The sequence below is a fragment of the Saccopteryx leptura genome, chromosome 3 (genome assembly GCF_036850995.1).
Source record: "Saccopteryx leptura isolate mSacLep1 chromosome 3, mSacLep1_pri_phased_curated, whole genome shotgun sequence".
NCBI lineage: Eukaryota > Metazoa > Chordata > Mammalia > Chiroptera > Emballonuridae > Saccopteryx > Saccopteryx leptura.
In genome coordinates this window covers 34,191,221-34,211,389 of record NC_089505.1, presented here as the reverse complement: position 1 = coordinate 34,211,389, position 20,169 = coordinate 34,191,221, and the positions used below count along the sequence as shown (strand labels likewise).

The window sequence follows — 20,169 nt, the reverse complement described above, 5'->3', positions numbered from 1 at the left end:
AACCCAAGGTCGCTGGCTTAAGCAAAGGGTCACTCGGCCTGCTGGAGCCCCCCCCCCCCCCCCCCCCGTCAAGGCACATATGAGAAAGCAATCAGTGAACAACTAAGGTGCCGCAATGAAGAATTGATGCTTCTTATCTCTCTCCCTTCCTGTCTGTCTGTCCCTATCTGTCCCTCTCTCTGTCTCTGTCACACACAAAAAGAAGGAAAGTTGTTCAAAATACTGTTCTCTATTGGTAGAATTAGAGGGTAGGTAACCTGCCTATGATAACATATTCTCCTTAAATAGTCCTTGGATTACTTTTATTTATATACCTGTCCTCTTTTAACTTCCCTGTTCATAAAATGGCACCTGTTTTCAGATGAAAAGTTTAGAAAATACAGAAATATCTTCAGAATCAAGACCAGAATCCCCCTATAACACCACCATACAGAGGCAACCCTATGTACAGTTTACATACAAGATCTCAATTTGGTACTCTGCTTTTAAAAACCAATAATACGTAATTAAAACTGTCTCTAAATATCATGTAAATATGACTCTATGTGTGTATGTGTGTGCACACGCACACATACAGAGACATAAACTATTTCAGAGTATGGGAAGTAGGATATCCTTGACGGACACCAGTGTCAGATTGCCTGAGTTCAAATCCCAGCACTCTAACCTACTGTCTGCATGAATTTGGGAACTCTACTTAGCCGGTCTACTCCTCACTTTCTTCATCTGTATAGTGTGGTTATGAACAACACATACATCAAAGAGTTATTATGAGGATTTAAAAAGATAATGTTTGTTAAATGCCTAGCATATACTAAGCATTTAATAAATGACACAATTACTATATAGTTATGATTATAATGACCTCTTTTAAGTGCTTACCATATGCCAGCCACTACATAAACAATTTCCATTCAATATTATATGTAGTTTTCATAACAGCTTTGTAAAATATATATGGTCCCATTTTTAGTGGTGTTGATAAAAACTAGCTAACCTAAGTAACTCACCCACAGACACAGCCAGCAAAGGGCAGGATAAGAATTTTAATCCAGTGTTTCTGACTCTAGAGTCCTGCTCCTTATCACTGCAAAACTCTATCTTTACAATTTATTTTACTTCTTCTCAACTGGGGGCCACATAAAAAGTGTTTTCAGTTTTTCACTATTAGAAACTATATTCTGTTGAACACACTGTACAACAAACTCTCTCACTGTTCCTGATTATTGTTTTAAAAATAGATTGTTAGGCAGTGAATTATAAGGCCAGATGATGAATTTGCCTAAGGCTCTCAGTACATACATCTGAACTGCTTTTTCTAAAGGTTATCCCAATTTACATTCCCACCACCAGTGTATCGGAGAGCATGGGTCTCACTGCACTCTGACAACACATACATCATATGGCTGATGCTCCCCAGTTGATGGGTTGAGGTATCTTGAGTGCGGATTTTATTCTCTTCCTCCATTTCCATGATTGGAATTGGTAGTTCTGCAGAGAAGTACACTTCTTGTCACTAGAAATACTGATTAAATGAGAAGCCAAATCATGATCTTTTAGGAAAATCAGTCATTTACTCTCCAAGCATCATTTGATCTTCTGTAAAATATGGATAGTACACCTACCTTGCCTACCACATGGGGTTGCTGTAAGAATCACATGAGCTAATAATATATGTGAAAGTCCTTTGAAAATAAACAAACAAAATTGAAACAGGCCCATAGATACAGAGAACAGACTGGTGATCGCCAGAGGGGAGGGGGCTGGAGGACTGGGCTAAGACGGTGAAGGGATCAACAAGTACAAATTGGCAGTTACAAAATAGTCACTGGGATGTAAAGTACAGTATAGGGAATAGGGTCAATAATATTGTAATAACTACGTATGGTTCCAAGTGGGTAATGGGAATATCAAAAGAAACACTTTGTAAAGTATATGATCATCAAACCACTATGCTTTATACCTAAAACTAATACAAAATAGTGTTGAATGTAAACTGTAATTGAAAAATAAAGTTTTTGCCCTGGCCAGTTGGGTCAGTGGTAGAGTATTGGCCTGGTGTGAGGATGTCCCAGGTTTGATTCCTGGTCAGGACACACAGGAAAAGTGACCATCTGCTTCTCAACCCCCTCCTCCCTTCTCTCTGTCTCTTTGTCTCTCTCTGTCTCTCTTCTCTTCCTGCAGCCATGGCTTGACTGACTCAAGCACATTGGCTTCAGGTGCTGAGGATGGCTCCGTGGAGCCTGCACTTCAGGCACTAAAAATGGTTCGATTGCAAGCATGGCCCCAGATGAGGGTTGGTGGGTGGATCCCAGTCAGGGTACATGTGAGGGTCTGTCTCTGTATCTCCCCTCCTCTCACTTAGAAAAGAAGAAAAAATACTAATAATAAAAAGAAGTTTTATTTTAAAGTTAAAGGTTTGAATATTTTTTAACAAATATTTATTAAGAGCCTGCTGAATGCAAAGGTGAACAAGATATCATCATTGCTATTCAGAGAGAAAGGAAGAGAGACAGACAGACAGATAGGAAGGCTAAGAGCTGGAGATTTGAGAAAGGCATATTCACATAAATCAGGCAGTAAGAAGTATGTGTGAAAGCCATTCAAGATCAGTGCTGAGTGTGAGCTGCAAACAGAACCCACCAGCGTTCAAGTTTAAAAACTGGAAGAATGGCAGGGGACACCATTACATTCCATCCAGACAAAATGGCGAGTGGTACCGACAAGTATGAAACAGGTTCAGCAAATGTAAGTTTTAATACATCACCATGCTCTTATATTTAAAATCTTTCCATTGAAACAATATAAAATAATAATGACATTATGTAAGTGAGGGAAACATCTTTTAAGTCAGAATGTAGATATAAGAATTGATGTAAAAATTAAGACTTACACATTAATTCCTAAAATGGGAGCTGCCTGTATATGAGCAAGTCCCTGTCTGTTAGCACCATTGACAGGAGCTGTCTATTATTCTTGGCTCCTTCACTTTCTTCTTTTCACCGTCACACCCCTCCCACCAGCAACTTACAGCACGCGGACAGTTACCATACTCCAGCCAACTGAAGAGGATCTTGAGAAATTCCTGCCCCGTGAAATGGATTATGTCAAACCTATTATTAATACATGTCAGAACATCATAGATCAGACAGCATTTTACGCATATTATCTCATTTGGTAGTGTGCTAGCATCTTCTCCTTATACTTCTTTCTTCTTCTTTAGCCCACATGGAGCTGAATAAAAACATTTCTACATATTGAATCTGTGGATGTTTCTCATGGAGGTTGGCATGGGGTGGGGTAAATAGGAGACCAGACTTGTAGTATTACAGAAATTTGTCAAAATGTGACAAATTCTCTGCAAGCGCATGCAGTGTTTATAGCTAGTCTTATTGACAGACTGGCCTTCATGGATTTGTACACAAGCTAACTGCATATTTTTATTTGAACTTTATTAGAAAGTTGAACTTAGAACCTCAACGTTTAAGATGCAAACACTAAGAAGAGCAGTGTAAGTAGCCGTGAAGAGTCCCTGTGCTATTAGGGCTCTCAGGAATTAGAGGGGAAAGTGAGCAGAGAAGGACAGAATAGAGCAAACAAAGCTATTCCACCAGCAGTTTTAACGCTACAAATTTAAAAGCTAAGTACAGTCAAGGCTGAAGGATAAATTGATTGGACACTGATATGTATTTAAAGGAGAAAGACACATTTTCCATACTGCAAGCAATCTCTATTCAGGCATTAGTGTGTAAATGTTACTGTAGATGCCTAATACTTACCAAAAGAGCTCATGTTTAGGGAGTTAACATATTCAGTTTCTCAATAAACAGCCTGAGTGGGGATTTTATATTTCAGAGCATTAAGTCACTGCTGCAAAAAGCATCTTCCGCTTAGTATTCATCTATAAAGAAGATCATCACAAAGAAACACCCAATTTCTCAGATGTGATTTTAGCCCACATTTGTTACAGGGGTTATTGACTTGTGGAAAAAGAAAATAATGCAATTTTTATGATCATTTGTCATTTCGTCTTTTCAAGAACAAAGGTGCCAACTGCGATAAATGCAATTTAAATCTTTGCTCAGTACCAATCTAAATCCAAGGAAGGCTTAGCCACCTCCTCCCGACCGCAGTTATATGCTATTCTGACACCAATAACTCATTTCCAAGTGTTAGCCAGCAACCAGCAGTTGGAAATGACCACTGCTTTATTATGACCTGAAATTAAATTAGTGACAGTGTGAGGGGGGAAATAGTCCTGCTCTATTGCTAATCGGCTGCCCTCTTCCCTCGCCTGAGCGTGGCTTTGGGAAGCATGGCTTCTGTGCAAACCCTCTGTGACCACGCCACTGCTCTGCCCATCAGGAGCACCGCCACACTCAGACTCCCCAGCCCCCTCCCTCCACAAACTTGTCACCTGCAAAGCAGAGACAAACAGGAAGCAAGCAGATCGCATTCTTCTTTCGTATCCCATTTTCCACCTATGCGCTTGTAGTACTTTAAAGAGTCCCCACAAGGTGGCAGGATTGTAACATGTTGAGATTGATGAGCTTCTACCGAGCCGGGAATTTTTTATTGTTAATTATTGTCGTTTCAACGCATTTCAGAGATCAGTGTTTCCCAAATAACACCGGGAGAGTATCGCATCCATAAAGGTGACACCTCCTCTCAAGCTCACATGGGCTTGGATGAGGAAGAGTCATCCTGCAACCAGCATTCTTTAGTGTTTCACTAAAATCAGACGAACCTTCCCCTTCCCCCTCTTTCTTAGCTTCGGTTTCTACAGGAAGCAGGGTTGACAATGTTAAAGACAAGTTCCTTGAAACCGCCTGGAACTCTCTGTTCCATCTCACAAGCCCCTCCCCCCCTCCTTAAAATGTTAAAAAGAAAAAAAGCTCAGGAGAAGACAGACAGGGTGAGCAGCTCCACCCTCTGAGGGGCCCGAGGGAAGAGGAGAAGGCAGCAGGCAAACCGCTGGAAGCGTGCTGTCCCCGGTTTCAGATTCACCCAGGGGAAAGGGACACAGAGCAGACACCATCCAGTTCCATCTCCCTGCGCCAAGCGAGTGCAGGGATGTAGACTCGCGTGAAAACCATCACCAGGTTAGAGGTTGGAGAAATTGTCTTTCCATTTAAATATTAAAGGAGATACAAACATATAAACCCTCTTACACTGGCATTTCTCAGTCCTCTCCCAACTGCCAGTTTTATAAAGCAAGATAATAGAAGTTTTACTAGAGCAACCTTCCTAATATCCATCTTGTGAGAGTAAACATCAATTTGGATTTGCTTAACAAACAATGAACTTAGCATAATGGCTTTGTACTTTGAGGTTTCCTCATAGCGTGATCCATCCTTACCACTCTCCGCTCTAACGTTGGCCAACCTGAGGACACTGCTATTAGCCACTGCTTCTGTCTGTGTCTCAAGACCCACCTGTTGCGAAAGTGAAGCAGGACCCCCCGGAGAGGCACTCTTCTTCCTAAGTTTCAAGGGGTGTGTCATGTAATGCTTTTTATCAATAAAAAAAATTGTTACAAAACCCCTGTCTTTTTCTGGTTAAAAGTTTTCCTGAAATAATGTAAGCAGGGACTTTTTATCTAGAAAATCTGATCGTATTGACAGAGAACTGCTTTTTGCTCGGCTCCGGATCAGTGTTGGACATACCTGTGCACTCTAACTGCAAGGCCAGGTTACCCGGTGCCCCAAACATACAATGACAAAAGCTCACCATGGTGAACAGTGGCTACCAATAAAATGCCTAATCTTTACAATTGCCACCTTGATCATTTTTTAAAATTATATTAGAAAATTTATTTCACTTATATGTAGTAACTGAGTGACCACAGTGGTTATGTTGACGTGGAAATAATGTGCCGATGGCCTTCTTTCAGGCTGCCCATGATTGATCCTTAATTCCTCAGTATCCATTGACCTTTTCCATTCCTCTGTTTTCAGAGTAGAGGGTTTAGAGATGTTGTAGCCAAATTCTGCCCCTGATGGACTCACAGCAGGTAGGATTCTCTTAGAGGTTTCTAAGGAGCACTGCAGGCTACTTGTGTTTGTTGGGATGGTCCTCTGTACAGAAAATATTGTGAAATATGATTCCAATTCTATTAACAGCATCACTGAAGGCTGAAACCTTAAGCTACCCAAACCTTGCTGTTTGGGCTCTTTCTGCAGACAGTCTAATAAGGAGGGTGCCCCATGCTGAGTCCAGGGGAGCCCGTTCAGCTGTGTGAACAAATAGCACTTTGCTGTTTTACCCACTGGGTTTTTGCATATCTGTGTAAATTTCAGCCACAGTCTGCTCTTTGTAACTGACCATTTCCTCCTGGAAAGCAAGAAGGGAAATACTACTTCCATGAAGACCAATTTTCTAGCCTTTCAAAACACTTAAAACCTTTTACCTGCAGTGGCAGAGTGCTCCATTTGACGAAGCTCCAGGGAAAAGAAAGCCAGGCTTTTCCTCACAGAGTAAAAATTTCCTGTGTGCTGATGAGTCATCGCCGAGGTATACTATGGGGAAAGAACATTCTGCATCAAAAGCCTGCCTTGGGCTGTTTCAGAACCTGTGCTGAGTCAGCGCTCACCAGGGCAGTGGCCCGTCCAGAGCTATTAAGTGCAGATCTTAAAAACAGATGTGTTATAGAGAGTGTGCTGGTTATTTATTTGCTCACGTACTGCATGTTCTAAAAGACTTCCTAAGCAGCTTGTGCGTCAGGCTATTTTGTGAAAATAGAGAACAGAGAAAGGAATTGTGGCTTGGTAATTTGAGGAGCCTTGATTAGCTATTGAGCTGAGGGTCAAAGTAGACAAATATGGTCCACCCAGCCAACACTGGCTATGTAATTTGCAGGGACGACGAGAACAAACTGAAGACGCAGAGCCCCTTGTACAAAAAGGATTAAGAATTGCAAGTTAGTGACAGCAGAGCGTTAAAGCCAATGACTGCGGTGGTTTCACTGCTCTGAAACCGGCCCTGCACCAAGCTCTCCCTCATGAGCACCCTAGGAAGTTGATCTTTAAGCAGTGGCAGTTGAAATGGTGGATGGTGGGTTACATTTTTTTTAAGTGCTGGGTTGCCTAGCAACCACTTAAGGATCGGAATGTGCTGACTTGCAAGTTTAGATACACCATCTTGAAAGTCTAAATTCATGGACACCTTCTAGTAGACTGATAATTTTCAAGAAAAATAATATAGTGGGAAATAGATTTGGGTAAGGCAAAAAGGAATACATTTTTCTATTCTTAAAACACAGTGGCTAGTGTGTCGTTTTCTCTGTTCAGTCTTTTAAGAATAAAACTCTTCATAAGTGAAAAGGGAATTCCAGTTTTCTCAGAAATATAAACAATATTTTCCTTTGGAGGATAATAAAAACATGAATTAATCAATGAATTTTCATTTGGCAATTCAAGAATGCAATATAAGGAAATTGATTCACATTCACCAAACATTTAATAATAAGTACCTGCTGTGTTGTAGAATAGAGAGAAATGAGAGACTGTTTTATTTTTAAGGGACTTAAAAAGATTGTGTGAGAACATTAAACCAAAACAAGAAAAACAACTAACAGCATTAGATTTCTAAAGAACATAGTCCATAATATCCTCTCTTTCTCTCCTTGGTATTTTGCAGGGGCCTTGTGCTGCAGAATCAGAACCAGCTCTTTTGATAGGGAGCAAGCAATTTGGGCTCTCAAGAAACAGTCACATTGCGATTGCATTTGATGACACCAAAGTTAAAAATCGGTATGTACTATTCTGAGATATGGGACAAGAAGAACCAATAAATGGAAGTGCTGAGTATTTGCACTTATTCAGGTTTAATCAACCACATTTATTAATAAATTAGATGAACTCTTTTCAATTACTGAATACAGAAAAGAACAGCCCAGTTCAGGAAGTCAGCGGACTTGGAAAGTCTCGTCTCAGGAAAGGTGCAACTGTCCTATATGAAAATTCACTCATGATCAGATGCATCTCTATCTTTGAATAAGAGTGCTCTTATTCTTCTGTCTTACTTTGCACGCTTTTGTTTTACAGCCTCACAATTGAATTTGAAGTTCGAACCGAAGCTGACTCAGGCTTGCTCTTCTATGTGGCTCGGGTGAATCATGCCGATTTTGCTACAGTTCAGCTGAGAAATGGATTTCCCTACTTCAGTTATGATTTAGGAAGTGGTGACACCAACACCATGATTCCCACCAAAATCAATGATGGCCAGTGGCACAAGGTAATAGTCCTCAGGATGTTGGCAGTACCCTCCTAGGCAGGTCCTTGCTGGGCGCCTTCAGCGTTCTCCTGGCGCCGGTACTATTTTGCCAGGGCAGACCCTGACCTGGTGCTCCTGGAATGTGGCTGAGGCTAAAAATAAAGCAAGTGCTGTATATGACTGCCAACTGCAGAAAGGTGATCAGACCTGGGGAGGTCTGTCTTTGACCACTGCCATGCCTCTTCATGGTACAATAAGATTCCATCATTGCTATACAGATGTGCTTCTCAAACATCTGTCCACACATGAGGGCTCGGTAGTTGAAGACATTCTTGCTACTGGAAGTTAGAAACGTGGACAATGAAGCATGTTAAGCATAAAGCTCTACGAATTCAATTTAAAGAAATAATGTTTCTTCTGAGATCATGTTTCTTTTTATTTTTAAGGTAGCAAAACAGCTTCTCTTTTATAACATTATATTTGACAAACTTAAAAGCTGGTAATACTAAAATAGGCCTTAAGACTTGCCCTCCTATCCCACCACATGCTGGTCTGTAAAAACCAAGAGTCTGGAAATCTGTTGTATCATGTTTGCAGGACTCCTGGGTATCATTTTCACCGACAGTCATTTGGAACAACTTTTCAAACGTTGGCCTTACACCCAGAAACCCATACTATTATGGGCACAGAGGGCTCATTTGCCAGCTTACTGTCCTCTTTGGCATGACTACAAGTAGATAATATACTGCCCAATTAAACAAAAACCCAGTTTGTTTCTGCACCTGTGACAGCCTATTAAGTGAAGTTTCCCTAGGTAGACCAATAAAATGTTCAATTTTTAGAGTATAATGTTATTAGATGTCACATTTTACATGTTAACACACTTGGACTTGTTAAATGCTCATTTAACATTTTGTATGATTAGCATATTATATAGTAAGCCAAAGAACCCAAAAGTATAGGATAAAAAATGCAATGTCAACCAATTTGTTATCTTGGAAATAAAACATAGAATCTTCATATTTTCTTGGGAACTTATGACTTGCAAATATTGATCTCTATAAAGGCACTCTCATTACGGTTTATTCTTATCTTTGGCTAATAGAATAATAACTATGACAGTTGAGAAAAAGACATCGCTGGGCCACAATGAGTGTGGGATTAAGGAAGAAAGCTTAAATACAGTAAATAGCCCCATTAAGAAGGGATTTTATTTTCAAAGGTTTTTAAAAATTACTTCCTGAACCAGAATCGGTGTAAAATGAGATCTTAAATTTTTCTCATCCCGATGTAGGTTCATTTTCAGCCATCATTGTACTTCAGCCTTTCACACGCTTCCATGCTCCTTTTTCTAAATTCAGACCCAAGGTTTTCAAGCTCAAGCCAGTCTTCACACCGCCTTTTTCTCTCTATGCCAGAAGGTAATTCAGTCCGCTGCCGCAATTTCAGCATGTCAGCTTTCCTTCATCCTCCTGACTGCGTACTGATCAGCGGCTGCAGAGACAGCAGTGCAGCCGGGATGTGTGACACCCCCCCCCCCCCGTCAGTTCTGCGGAAGGGCCTGTTAGGTAGAGGGATGCACCATATCTGAGATTGTAGTGGGGAGACCAGCCTTTGCTCAATCAAACTAATGCCCTTTTAAAAACGGACATGAATTTTGCAGCTCACGCAATCATGACAGGCTCTCAGTCTGCCCGATGCCTTACAACATGCTTACTTGGCAACCAATCAAAGAGTCTTCCATCTAAAACTCACCCAGGAAGATTTTATATTCTTTTAGAGATGGCAGTAATGGAGAAAAACAAAACAAAACTATATCTATAGTTTGAGATATTCTGTAAAATAGGTTAATTTCACTTATATTATGGGCTTAGCAGATACTAAGCACTCTGTTAGTTTTTTTTGCTTTTCCTGTGCATATCCTTAAAGTTCTTATGTTTTATTCTCCACACATTTGAAATTTACTCATGATTGGCATTAATGATTCCTCTTCTTTTTGTAGATTAAGATTATGAGAATTAAGCAAGAAGGAATTCTTGATGTAGATGGTGCCACCAACAGAACCATTAGTCCCAGAAAAGCTGATATCCTGGATGTTGTGGGCATGTTGTATGTTGGTGGTCTCCCCATCAACTACACTACACGAAGAATTGGTCCAGTAAGTGTCTAATGTGTTGTGTGTGCATGTGGCCTAAATAATCTGAATGAGTCATATATGTATTTTTAATTATTAAGTCACATTGGCCAATGAATACTTATAATTAGATAGAAAATCATCTTTTCTGAGATGCGCATCAAGTCTTCTAGAGTCTAGAATCTAGACTAATTCAACGAGGAGAGGCAGTATTACAGGGACAGAATGTGGATCTTGGAGCCAGACGCCCTTGGTTTGAACATCTGCTTAACTATTGACTAGTGGTGTGATCTTAAGCAATTTACTTAAACTTTCTTTGACAAAGTTCCCTCTTTTGTAAAACAGAATAATATAACAATACCAAACAAACAAGGTTGCCGTGGAGCTTAAAGGAGGTAATATGTTTAACGTGCTTGGAAGAGTACCAAGCAGGTAGAAAGCACAGGACAGCGAGGAAGATGATAGCGATAGTACCGAGAGTATCGTTTCAGAACTACAGATTTAGCAAATATCGAGAGATGCAGTATTTACATTACAGTTATTCAATACTGGATTCAGAATTTAAAGCCTTAACAATTTTGTCAATCAATAGTCACAAAATAATTCCTGGAAATTTTGCTTAGGAAAGCATTATTTTAAGAAGCTTGGGGGATTCATGTCCTTAGAGGACACACTACATACAAGAGTAATACATTTCTGTATGCAAATAGAACACGTGATAATGTAGAGAGCTATGTGTCATCAAAGATGATTGTTCATCGCAGTTGTAATTCTCAGCACTTGGCTTCTCTTACGGGTGATCGGTATTGCCTCCCTTTCGTGGATGTTGGCTGTGCTACCTGACCCCATCAAAAGAAGAGCATCTGAAGTGAGAGTGGCAAGAGTGATTAAATTGCATCCCTAAAACCAGCTGAAATATAATGGGGCAGAGTATGATTGATTGATTTTTACAGTCCCTACACTTTGGATGTTTCTTGCAGACTTTCAAGTTTTACATGTATGTGCATTTTCTTAGAAAAGGGCTCAATGCTTTTATTCGACTTTCATAAGGAAGAATCACTGAACCAAACCTAATTACCTTTTCAAACAGAATATGAACATAGGTTATGACATAAGGTTAAAAAGAAAACAATTAACAGAAATAGAAGCCAATTATAAGTTATAGTATCCATATGGGCCCATTGCTCTGTGCAGTGTCTAGAATATCAGAATGATCATGTTACAGGCTAGATACATCCCAGTTGAGAAGTACAACCCAGGCTTCTCTGCACTCATGCTGTGAAGCCTGGGGTAAGTGTAGATCCAGGCACTTTAGGGAGACTTTAAGTTAAATGGCCAATGATTACATGCTTAGTGCACTCCACCAATAATGGCATTCCACATAGAGGCAAAAACCTGGTTTTACTTCTTCTCACCTGAATACTAGGTGACCTACAGCATTGAAGGCTGCATCAGGAATCTTCAGATGGCTGAGGCCCCTGCTGATCTTGGACAGCCAACCTCCAGCTTCCAGGTTGGGACATGTTTTGCAGATGCTCAGAAAGGAACATATTTTGATGGAACAGGCTTTGCCAAAGCAGGTGAGGTGCTTTCATTTGCTTCCTGTTTAATATAATTAGGTACAAATATATATTAACTCCTTGCTGTGCGGAAGCATGAAAGTCTCTGTGGCCCTAAACTACTATCCTGTATTTAAACCAGAATAAAAACGTGCAGATGTAATAAAAAAAAAAAAGGCCTCTTAAAGATTAATGTATCTGATTCTGATAAGAACTAATAGAAGAAATAAAGTAAAGGGCTATTTGGAAAGTTTATTTCATCTCTTTCCCTGGAGATCAATAACTGCAAAATGAATGTAATTCTGTGAGGAGGTTCATATGTTTCTACGATATCATTTATCTACCTTTAAGTTTAACCTGTCTACCTTCATGGAGATGAGATAACATTTTTTTTCTTTCTTCAGTTTCTTGCAAGATGCTATTTCTTGACAAACACACCCCCATACACACAATGCATACATACTGGTGCCTGTTTCTTGTTGACGATGACGATGACTGACACCTTTCCCTGACTTTCTTCAAGTCAGGGACTTAACATTTCCAGCACAGGTCTGAATCACTGTTAGTGAAGGTACAATATGGAAAGAAAAATATGTAATAAATTATATCTAATAGCAAAATATATGACATTAACATACATTAAGAGAGAATATTCAGTCCCATGTTTACCACAGAAGTACACATTTATTCCTTAGAAAAACAATTGCTGAGCACATAATATGTAGAAGTTATCATGGGCAACAGAAGTAAATAAGGTGGTATTTCTTTCTTCAAGAATACATGATTGATCCATAAGATTCTGTATGCTTATAAATCATGAGAAAGCAAGTAAAAATGAATGAAAACTATAAACACGAGGCAAGCAAGTTTCTGTGGGTATTTAGAAGAAAGATTAATTTTGGTTGGGAAATCTTATGGAGAAACTGGTGTTTGAGTGAGAATTTAGAAGAAGAATTGAACACTCACATGCCCAAGTTGTCAGAGATGGAAGAGCAGGGCCTTCCAATAAAGAGCATAGGTAGAAATTTCACCTATGTAGAAGCAGAAAACAGGAAAACACAAGCTATGTTAAATATTAAAACATTGGAGGTTAAGATGAACCCCAGATTCCATGTGCTATGAAAGTGTAAAACTTTCCTCAAGATTTCTGCAACTTCACAGATGGCTTGTATACTCTTGGTCAGATGTGATGGAAAACTGGGGCTTCAGTTTCCTGCCACCCTGCCTGGGCTTTTTGGTTCTGAACCAAAATGAACCAGAAAATTAACCCTTTCCCCAGTTTCCAGCAACTCTTGCCATCACCTCCACACACCAAGTAATACAATTTGTATAAGATCCAGGAGGTCAGAGGAGGTATGTCGCTGAAAAGCATACAACTTCAGTTTAAATCGTTGATATCTTTGTTCCTAAAAGTTTTGCAGCCACCTAGTCACTGGGTGTTTTGTTTTTGTTTTTTAAAATTTTCTATTGATTTGAGAGAGAGAAAGAGAGGAAAGGAGAGAGAGAGAGAGAGAGAAGCGGGGAGTCAAGAGAGAGAGAGCGAAGCATCAACTCACTGTTTCACTTAGTTGCTCCATTTAATTGTGCATTTGTTGGCTGCTTCTCATATGTGCCCTGACTTGAGATTGAACCCATGACTTGGTGTGTCAGGACAGTGCTTTATCTACTGAGCCACCTGGCCAGGGCCATAACTTGGGTTTTAATTGTCTCCTTACTCTGACTATCTTCAGCTGAACTGCCTTATATTGTTTTAGAAACAGAAACAAAGTCTTCCTGTTTTATCTTGCAGAACAACTCAGCTTTATCTACTGTTTACTATTAAAATCCACTCTAAACCCACATTTGCCCATCCAAACCCAGCAAGGTTCTCCGCGGAATAACAGTCTTTTACATAACAGGTGCTACTCTTTATTGAAGACAGTTGTGTTTACACATAACACGTTTTTCTTGCTGAATAAATCAGACATGAGAAACTTTCCACGAGCTCTTTCCTAATACTCCATGCACTTGGTAGGACCCAGCCTGGTCTTAATGAATCACTTTGTTTCTAAGGGGTATGTTTTAAATACTTGCTAAAAGATTAAATAAACTGATGAATTAAATATGAAAAATTATAAAAAAAAACTTACTTAACTTGATGAAATAGAAAAATCTCTTCTCCTTCAAAATTGTACTTGCAATTCTTTTCCTTATTACAAAATATTTGGGACATTTTGAGCCCTTTCAGATCACTGTAATAGCATTTGGAGTGGCCTATTAAAATTTTACTGAATAACCACTGAAATGCTTGACATAATCCTACAGCAAGACTTTTGACATGATCATACCTGGCTGTGAGATTCTTTGAGTCAGTTTCAATGTGTGTTCCTCATTCATTCATTCAACACATATACGGGGGGCCTTGGGTTACAACAGTCTCGGCATACGACGTTTCGAGTTTACAGCATTCACTCCCATAAAAACTTAAAAGAATTGAGACATGAGTGTTTCAGCTTATACCATTAGCATAGTACTTATGGACTATGTGGGCAAGCTAGTTTGGTTGCTTGCAGTGGAAGAATACACAGTAACGCGTCATATGATTGAGAGAGCGTCCCCCAGCATGCTTACCTATACCATTTTGGACTGTTAAAAGTGCAAATGTTCTGTTTGTGTTAGGCTAGGGTATATTTTGACTTACACCAAAATTCAGGTTATGTCACTGTCATAGGAACAGAACTGTGTTGTAACCCTAGGACCCCTGTGTATTAAATCTCCAGTAGGTGCCAGATACTTTGAGAGACACAGGGATAAAATGCTGTGTAATTAGACAAAGTAATTGCCCTCACAGAATTTACATTCTAAGAGGGAAGACAGCCAAGAAAATAAGCAATAACTATAAAGTGTGTTATGTAATATATTAATGGAAGTATAGGCCATGCGAAAGTCTGAAACTTACAGTTACTTACTTGGGTAACAACTAAATTAAAATCTAGTAAAACTGTTGTTCCATTATACAAATTTGAATTAACAGTTCTTAAACTCTAACCTACAATTTTTTTAAAAAATCTTCATTTTACAGTTGGTGGGTTCAAAGTGGGACTGGACCTTCTTGTAGAATTTGAATTCCGCACAACTAGAACCACTGGAGTTCTTCTGGGAGTGAGCAGCCAAAAAATGGATGGAATGGGTATTGAAATGATTGATGAAAAGGTAAGCATCAGCTCTCTAAATATTTCTGATTTCTTCATGATATTATTGTTCAGATATAGAAACTATTTTGATGCTTTATTCTTTGTTAGGAGAAAGCTTACCGTATCTTTCATTCTTCCGGATTATCTCAGTTATGTGTGTTTTCAACACACTTATTCTGCAGATCATTGTAAACTTGAAATGTGTTAATACTACACTAAAACAATTGTGTTGACTAATAATGGATTGAATAGGTTTGGATCTCAAGCTTTAACCGTGTTACCAAAAGCACACTATTATTCTCCTCTTTGTGAATACACGTGAATATACAATCTTTGAAACTCTTGACTTTAGTGGGGGCAGGGTCTTGGATTGTTTAAAATCAATCTTTCCCTCTTATCATACTTAGTGGTTAGCTGACATATTGGTTTCTCAATTTTTATTTAAAAGCACCAAGATACCATTTCAAAATAGAGAAAGTTTATAATAAATTTATATTGATACAATATAAAGCATTTTGTCAATTTGCTTACAACGGATAATCTAATATAAACACTCCTCTACTCCTTGACTGCCTGTGAACAGTCACCTGGAAAAACCTGGTTGTATATCCTTTGTACTATAGGTAGCAGGTTAAAGAAGGCAAAGCAAGAAATTCCTCAAGTTTTCTTTCAGGCTATTAAAAAGAAATCACACTTTAACTCTGCTCATATTTCCACTCATAGGGTATTGAAGAAGAAGAAACACCACATTATGCCCTAAAATATGTGTTCCTTTGCCTTTTCCCTCTCTCCTCTCAGTCTTCAAACCATCATCAAGGCAATAAAGCAAAAAAATCCCGGAGCATAGAGGCTATAAGGGGAACAAATACGCAACACTTAAAAGAGTTTTGCCAGATTTCAAAACATACTTTCCCTACATCTTGTTGGAATAAGCTTCATTTCATCACCTGCTTATAAGCGCAGTTGCTATCAATTTGTCAGCATATCAAGTTCCATTATGATGCCTGTGGATTTCTCACCACCCTTCTTTTCTTAAAAATTTTTTATTGATTGATTTTAGAGAGAGAGAAAGGGAGAAAGAGAAAAGAATATCATTCGTTGTTCCACCTATCCATGAATTCATTGATTGATTTTTACATGTGCCCTGACTGGGGATCAAACTCATAACCTTGTTTCTTTTACATGCAAAATCCTGTTCTTCACCCAATATAGTAAAATCTTAACCAATATTTACATCACTGTTTACAAACTTTTCACATATTTACATGTACTTTTAATCTTTTTTGAAAATGCCAATTTCTTTTACCTCATCAAAAGTGTTGCCAGATTGACTGTTTTTAATGTTTCTGCATGTTTCTTTTCTTAATCAGCTTCAAAAGAATTCTGTCATCTCAAATTTCAGGAACCTTTGCATGTTCCTGAAACAGGTTTTTCTCATTTAGAAAAGAATTACCAGTCTTAAATTCTTCATTGTTAAGAATTTAACCGGCCTTCTGGCTCAAAGTCTTTGGCACCTGTGACATGAAGCCTGCCCCAAAAAGTAATTTATGTAACTCGCAATCCTGTATATAAAAATGGAATCCGTAAAAGAAAAAAAACACATATGATGAAAACATCAAAAGCTTAAACTGGAAAACCAATAACCCTTTAAAATGAATTTGTAAGCCAAATTAACAAATCACTCTAAACGTCTTTTAAGAAAATTTTATAAGGCTCACTAAGAACTGTCACTCTCTAAAAAGATCTGTAGAATTTTCCCTGTTTATACTAGTTCCTCTTTTTGTCAGCTAGTCTCAAATTACACTTGATATTCTCTAAAAATAGCAGTGTTACTAGCCTCCCACATCTTGCGTACTGCTCCCAACAGTGCCCAAAAGCAAAGAACGTAATTTGTAACTCTTGGTTATTAAATTTGTGTTTCAGTTTTTTTGATTTTTTAATTTATTGTGTTTACATAGATTCAAGTGTCCTACCGAATATATCTCCTCCCCACCCTGTGTTCCTCTTGACACCCCCTTTGTTCCCTCCCCCCAAGGCCTTCTCCCCTTCCCTCCAGGATTGGCTGTCCTGCTCTCTATAATGCTGTGTTATGTATATATAATTTCACCAATCTCTTTCCCTTCTCTGATCGCATCCTCTCATCCCCTTTCCCTCTGACCAATGAACAGTGTGAATTGAGGAACAGAATAGAGGTAGAGGTGCATTTCAGTTTTCATCAAGTATTTTTATTTATTTTAATCTTCAGTTATGTTCATTTTACACCAGTCCAGCTGATGTCTTTCCTAGAGACTTGCCAATTTTTATCATGTGAACCATCATGGTACCCTTCTGATGACACCATCTACAACTGTTCAATTTCCTACTTTCTAGATTATGTTTCATGTGGATAACGGTGCCGGCCGATTCACTGCTGTCTATGATGCCGGGATCCCAGGGCATCTGTGTGATGGACAATGGCATAAAGTCACAGCCAACAAAGTCAAACACCGCATTGAGCTGACAGTAGATGGGAACCAGGTGGAAGCCCAGAGCCCAAACCCAGCATCTACATCAGCTGATACAAATGACCCTGTGTTTGTTGGAGGTTTCCCAGGTAAGCATTGCCTACCCCAAGAAGAATTTCTTCGCTCTATTATGTTTTTGACTGTTTTGTTGTTGTTGTTGACTTGAGAGAGAGATTGATTTGTTGTTCAACTTACATAGGCATTCATTGGTTAATTCTTATATGTGCCCTGACTGGGGATCAAGCCCATAACCTTGGGGTATCAGGAAGATGTTATTAACCAACTGACCTACTGGGCCAGGAATGTTTATGATTTTTAAAAAGTTTTTATTTCTATAAGTGTTTCCAAGAATATGTGCTTAAATGTACTTGCCTCCTAGTTTTAGAATCTGCTCCCATAAACATCATACCTGAAATTTCCAGTGTATAAAATGTGCATATTCCTTATAGAAAACACATAAAACTGAACTTTTCAGGATAGTCCCCAAAGTTTCACTTGTGGTCAATGGAGGATATAGTGGAAATGAATTGGGCTTGTAAAGGATATGAGGCATTTAACAGTGATTGAGGCCAAAGTTGGATTTTTTTCTTTCTGATCTTTTAAATATTAATATACTCAAAGAAGCATAAAATATTATGGAACTTATTTCCTCAAGTTCTGGAAATCATTGGGTTAAATATAGCTAATTTCCCCCTTAGGTTATTTAAGAATTTATATTTATATTACAAGGAAACCAAGTATAAATCTTCATTTGAAAGCCCTCTCTAGCACATTAAAAATAGCATGTGAACCACAGAGACTTACCTAAAGTACCTATAAACAAGAATGCCCAACTCAATGAAAAATAAGCCAAGTGCCTCTTAATAAATTCTCTAATAACACAGACTCCTGCAATGGTCTTTCAGCATTTTGGCAAGAGAAACTTGAGTCCTCATTTATGGTAAAACTCTGCTGCGTAACACAACAAGCAAATGTATATTCAGCAGCGGCTGCCTGAGGAAAAGACAGAGGAGTGATGAGGACCAATTCAGAGCTCCTCATTCCAAAGTTGCTTCTGTTTTAACAAGTAGATTTTAAAAAGACACACTTCTGTTTCAATCAGGATAAACCCCAAGGTAGTGTAAAGGAGATCATGTATTTCTTCCCTCACAGTCTGAGAAATGATATCCTAGTTAGCACCTAGTAGGCCTGCTGAGAGAAAGGAGTCTCTCCTTAATGAAGGGCGATGTAGCATGAGTTTTCAACCAATTTCACCATTTGGAATTTATTTTTACAATGTAAGAAAGGAATAAACTCACCACTAAAAGCCCATATCTTTCTTTTTTTTTTTTTGTATTTTTCTGAAGCTGGAAACGGGGAGGCAGTCAGACAGTCAGACAGACCCCCGCATGCGCCCGACCGGGATCCACCCAGCACACCCACCAGGGGGCGGTGCTCTGCCCCTCCCGGGCGTCGCTCTGTCTCGACCAGAGCCACTCACTCTAGCGCCTGGGGCAGAGGCCAAGGAGCCATCCCCAGCGCCCAGGCCATTTTTTTGCTCCAGTGGTGCCTCGGCTGCGGGAGGGGAAGAGAGAGACAGAGAGGAAGGAGAGGGGGAGGGGTGGAGAAGCAGATGGGCGCTTCTCCTATGTGTCCTGGCCGGGAATCGAACCCGGGACTCCTGCATGCCAGGCCGACGAAAAAAAGCCCATGTCTTAATTCAGTCAAGTATTTGATCAATTGCTTTGTTTTATTCAATCAAATTTAATAATTGTAAGTCACACCTGTACAAGAGTTCATTCCAAACCAAATTATTTGTTTGATGTCTTAAAATGTGTGTCTCCAAATTTTATAATACATGACTACAAAGAGTTGATATTTTGATACAAGTGTAACTGTTAGTAAAGCTAAGGATAAAATCACTAACTTGACATAAAACCAACTTCCATTTCATCTCAGACCAACAGCTGACTTTCAGACATGCTCTTACGAAGAGCAGCTGTATTTAAAAACTGATTTCTCTTTGCTTTGTTTTTCAGATGGCCTTAACCAGTTTGGCCTGACAATCAACATACCTTTCAGAGGTTGCATCAGGTCCCTGAGGCTCACCAAAGGCACGGGCAAGCCACTGGAAGTTAACTTTGCTAAGGCGCTGGAGCTCAGGGGCGTTCAACCTGTATCATGCCCAGCTAAATAATAAAAATAAGTTTAACCCCCTCAAAGGGTTCTTCAAAACAAGTATATCAAGTAAAGCAAATATATTTTACCTGTATATGTTATTAAAACTAATTTGTGCATGTGCATTGAATTCTTTCTGTATTCAGATGGTGCTAATTCAGATCCCAGACTGAATTTTCATTCAAGTTCTTAAGTCCATGAATATTAAACCAACTATTTCATTCTAAACAATTGCTTGTTTTGTGTCATTTTAAGGATAAAAGGCAGCTGACCATAAATTGTTGAATTTGCAACATGCCCTAGAGTCATTTCAAGAACTCAGATATAATTGGTAAAGAGAACTTTTAATTTTTTTTTTTTTACTAACTCCTATTAAGACTTTTTTATCATCCTTTGCCATGTATGTCAGCTTTGACTTTCTGTCCAGA

At 39.0% G+C, this 20,169-nt stretch overlaps 1 protein-coding gene across 4 annotated transcripts in view; it reads left to right on the top strand.

Moving 5' to 3' along the window:
- The window catches only part of LAMA2 (laminin subunit alpha 2), a 627,903-nt gene extending 607,997 nt beyond the window's left edge, over positions 1–19,906 (top strand). For all 4 annotated transcript variants that reach the window (XM_066373271.1, XM_066373270.1, XM_066373269.1 and 1 more), the window contains 7 exons: positions 7,639–7,751; positions 8,046–8,235; positions 10,217–10,372; positions 11,775–11,928; positions 14,969–15,099; positions 17,451–17,673; positions 19,603–19,906. In XM_066373271.1, the coding sequence (XP_066229368.1) occupies positions 7,639–7,751; positions 8,046–8,235; positions 10,217–10,372; positions 11,775–11,928; positions 14,969–15,099; positions 17,451–17,673; positions 19,603–19,760 (1,125 nt within the window). In that variant the 3' untranslated portion in view covers positions 19,761–19,906. The remainder of the gene's footprint in view (positions 1–7,638; positions 7,752–8,045; positions 8,236–10,216; positions 10,373–11,774; positions 11,929–14,968; positions 15,100–17,450; positions 17,674–19,602) is intronic.
- The last annotated feature ends 263 nt before the right edge of the window (positions 19,907–20,169 follow it).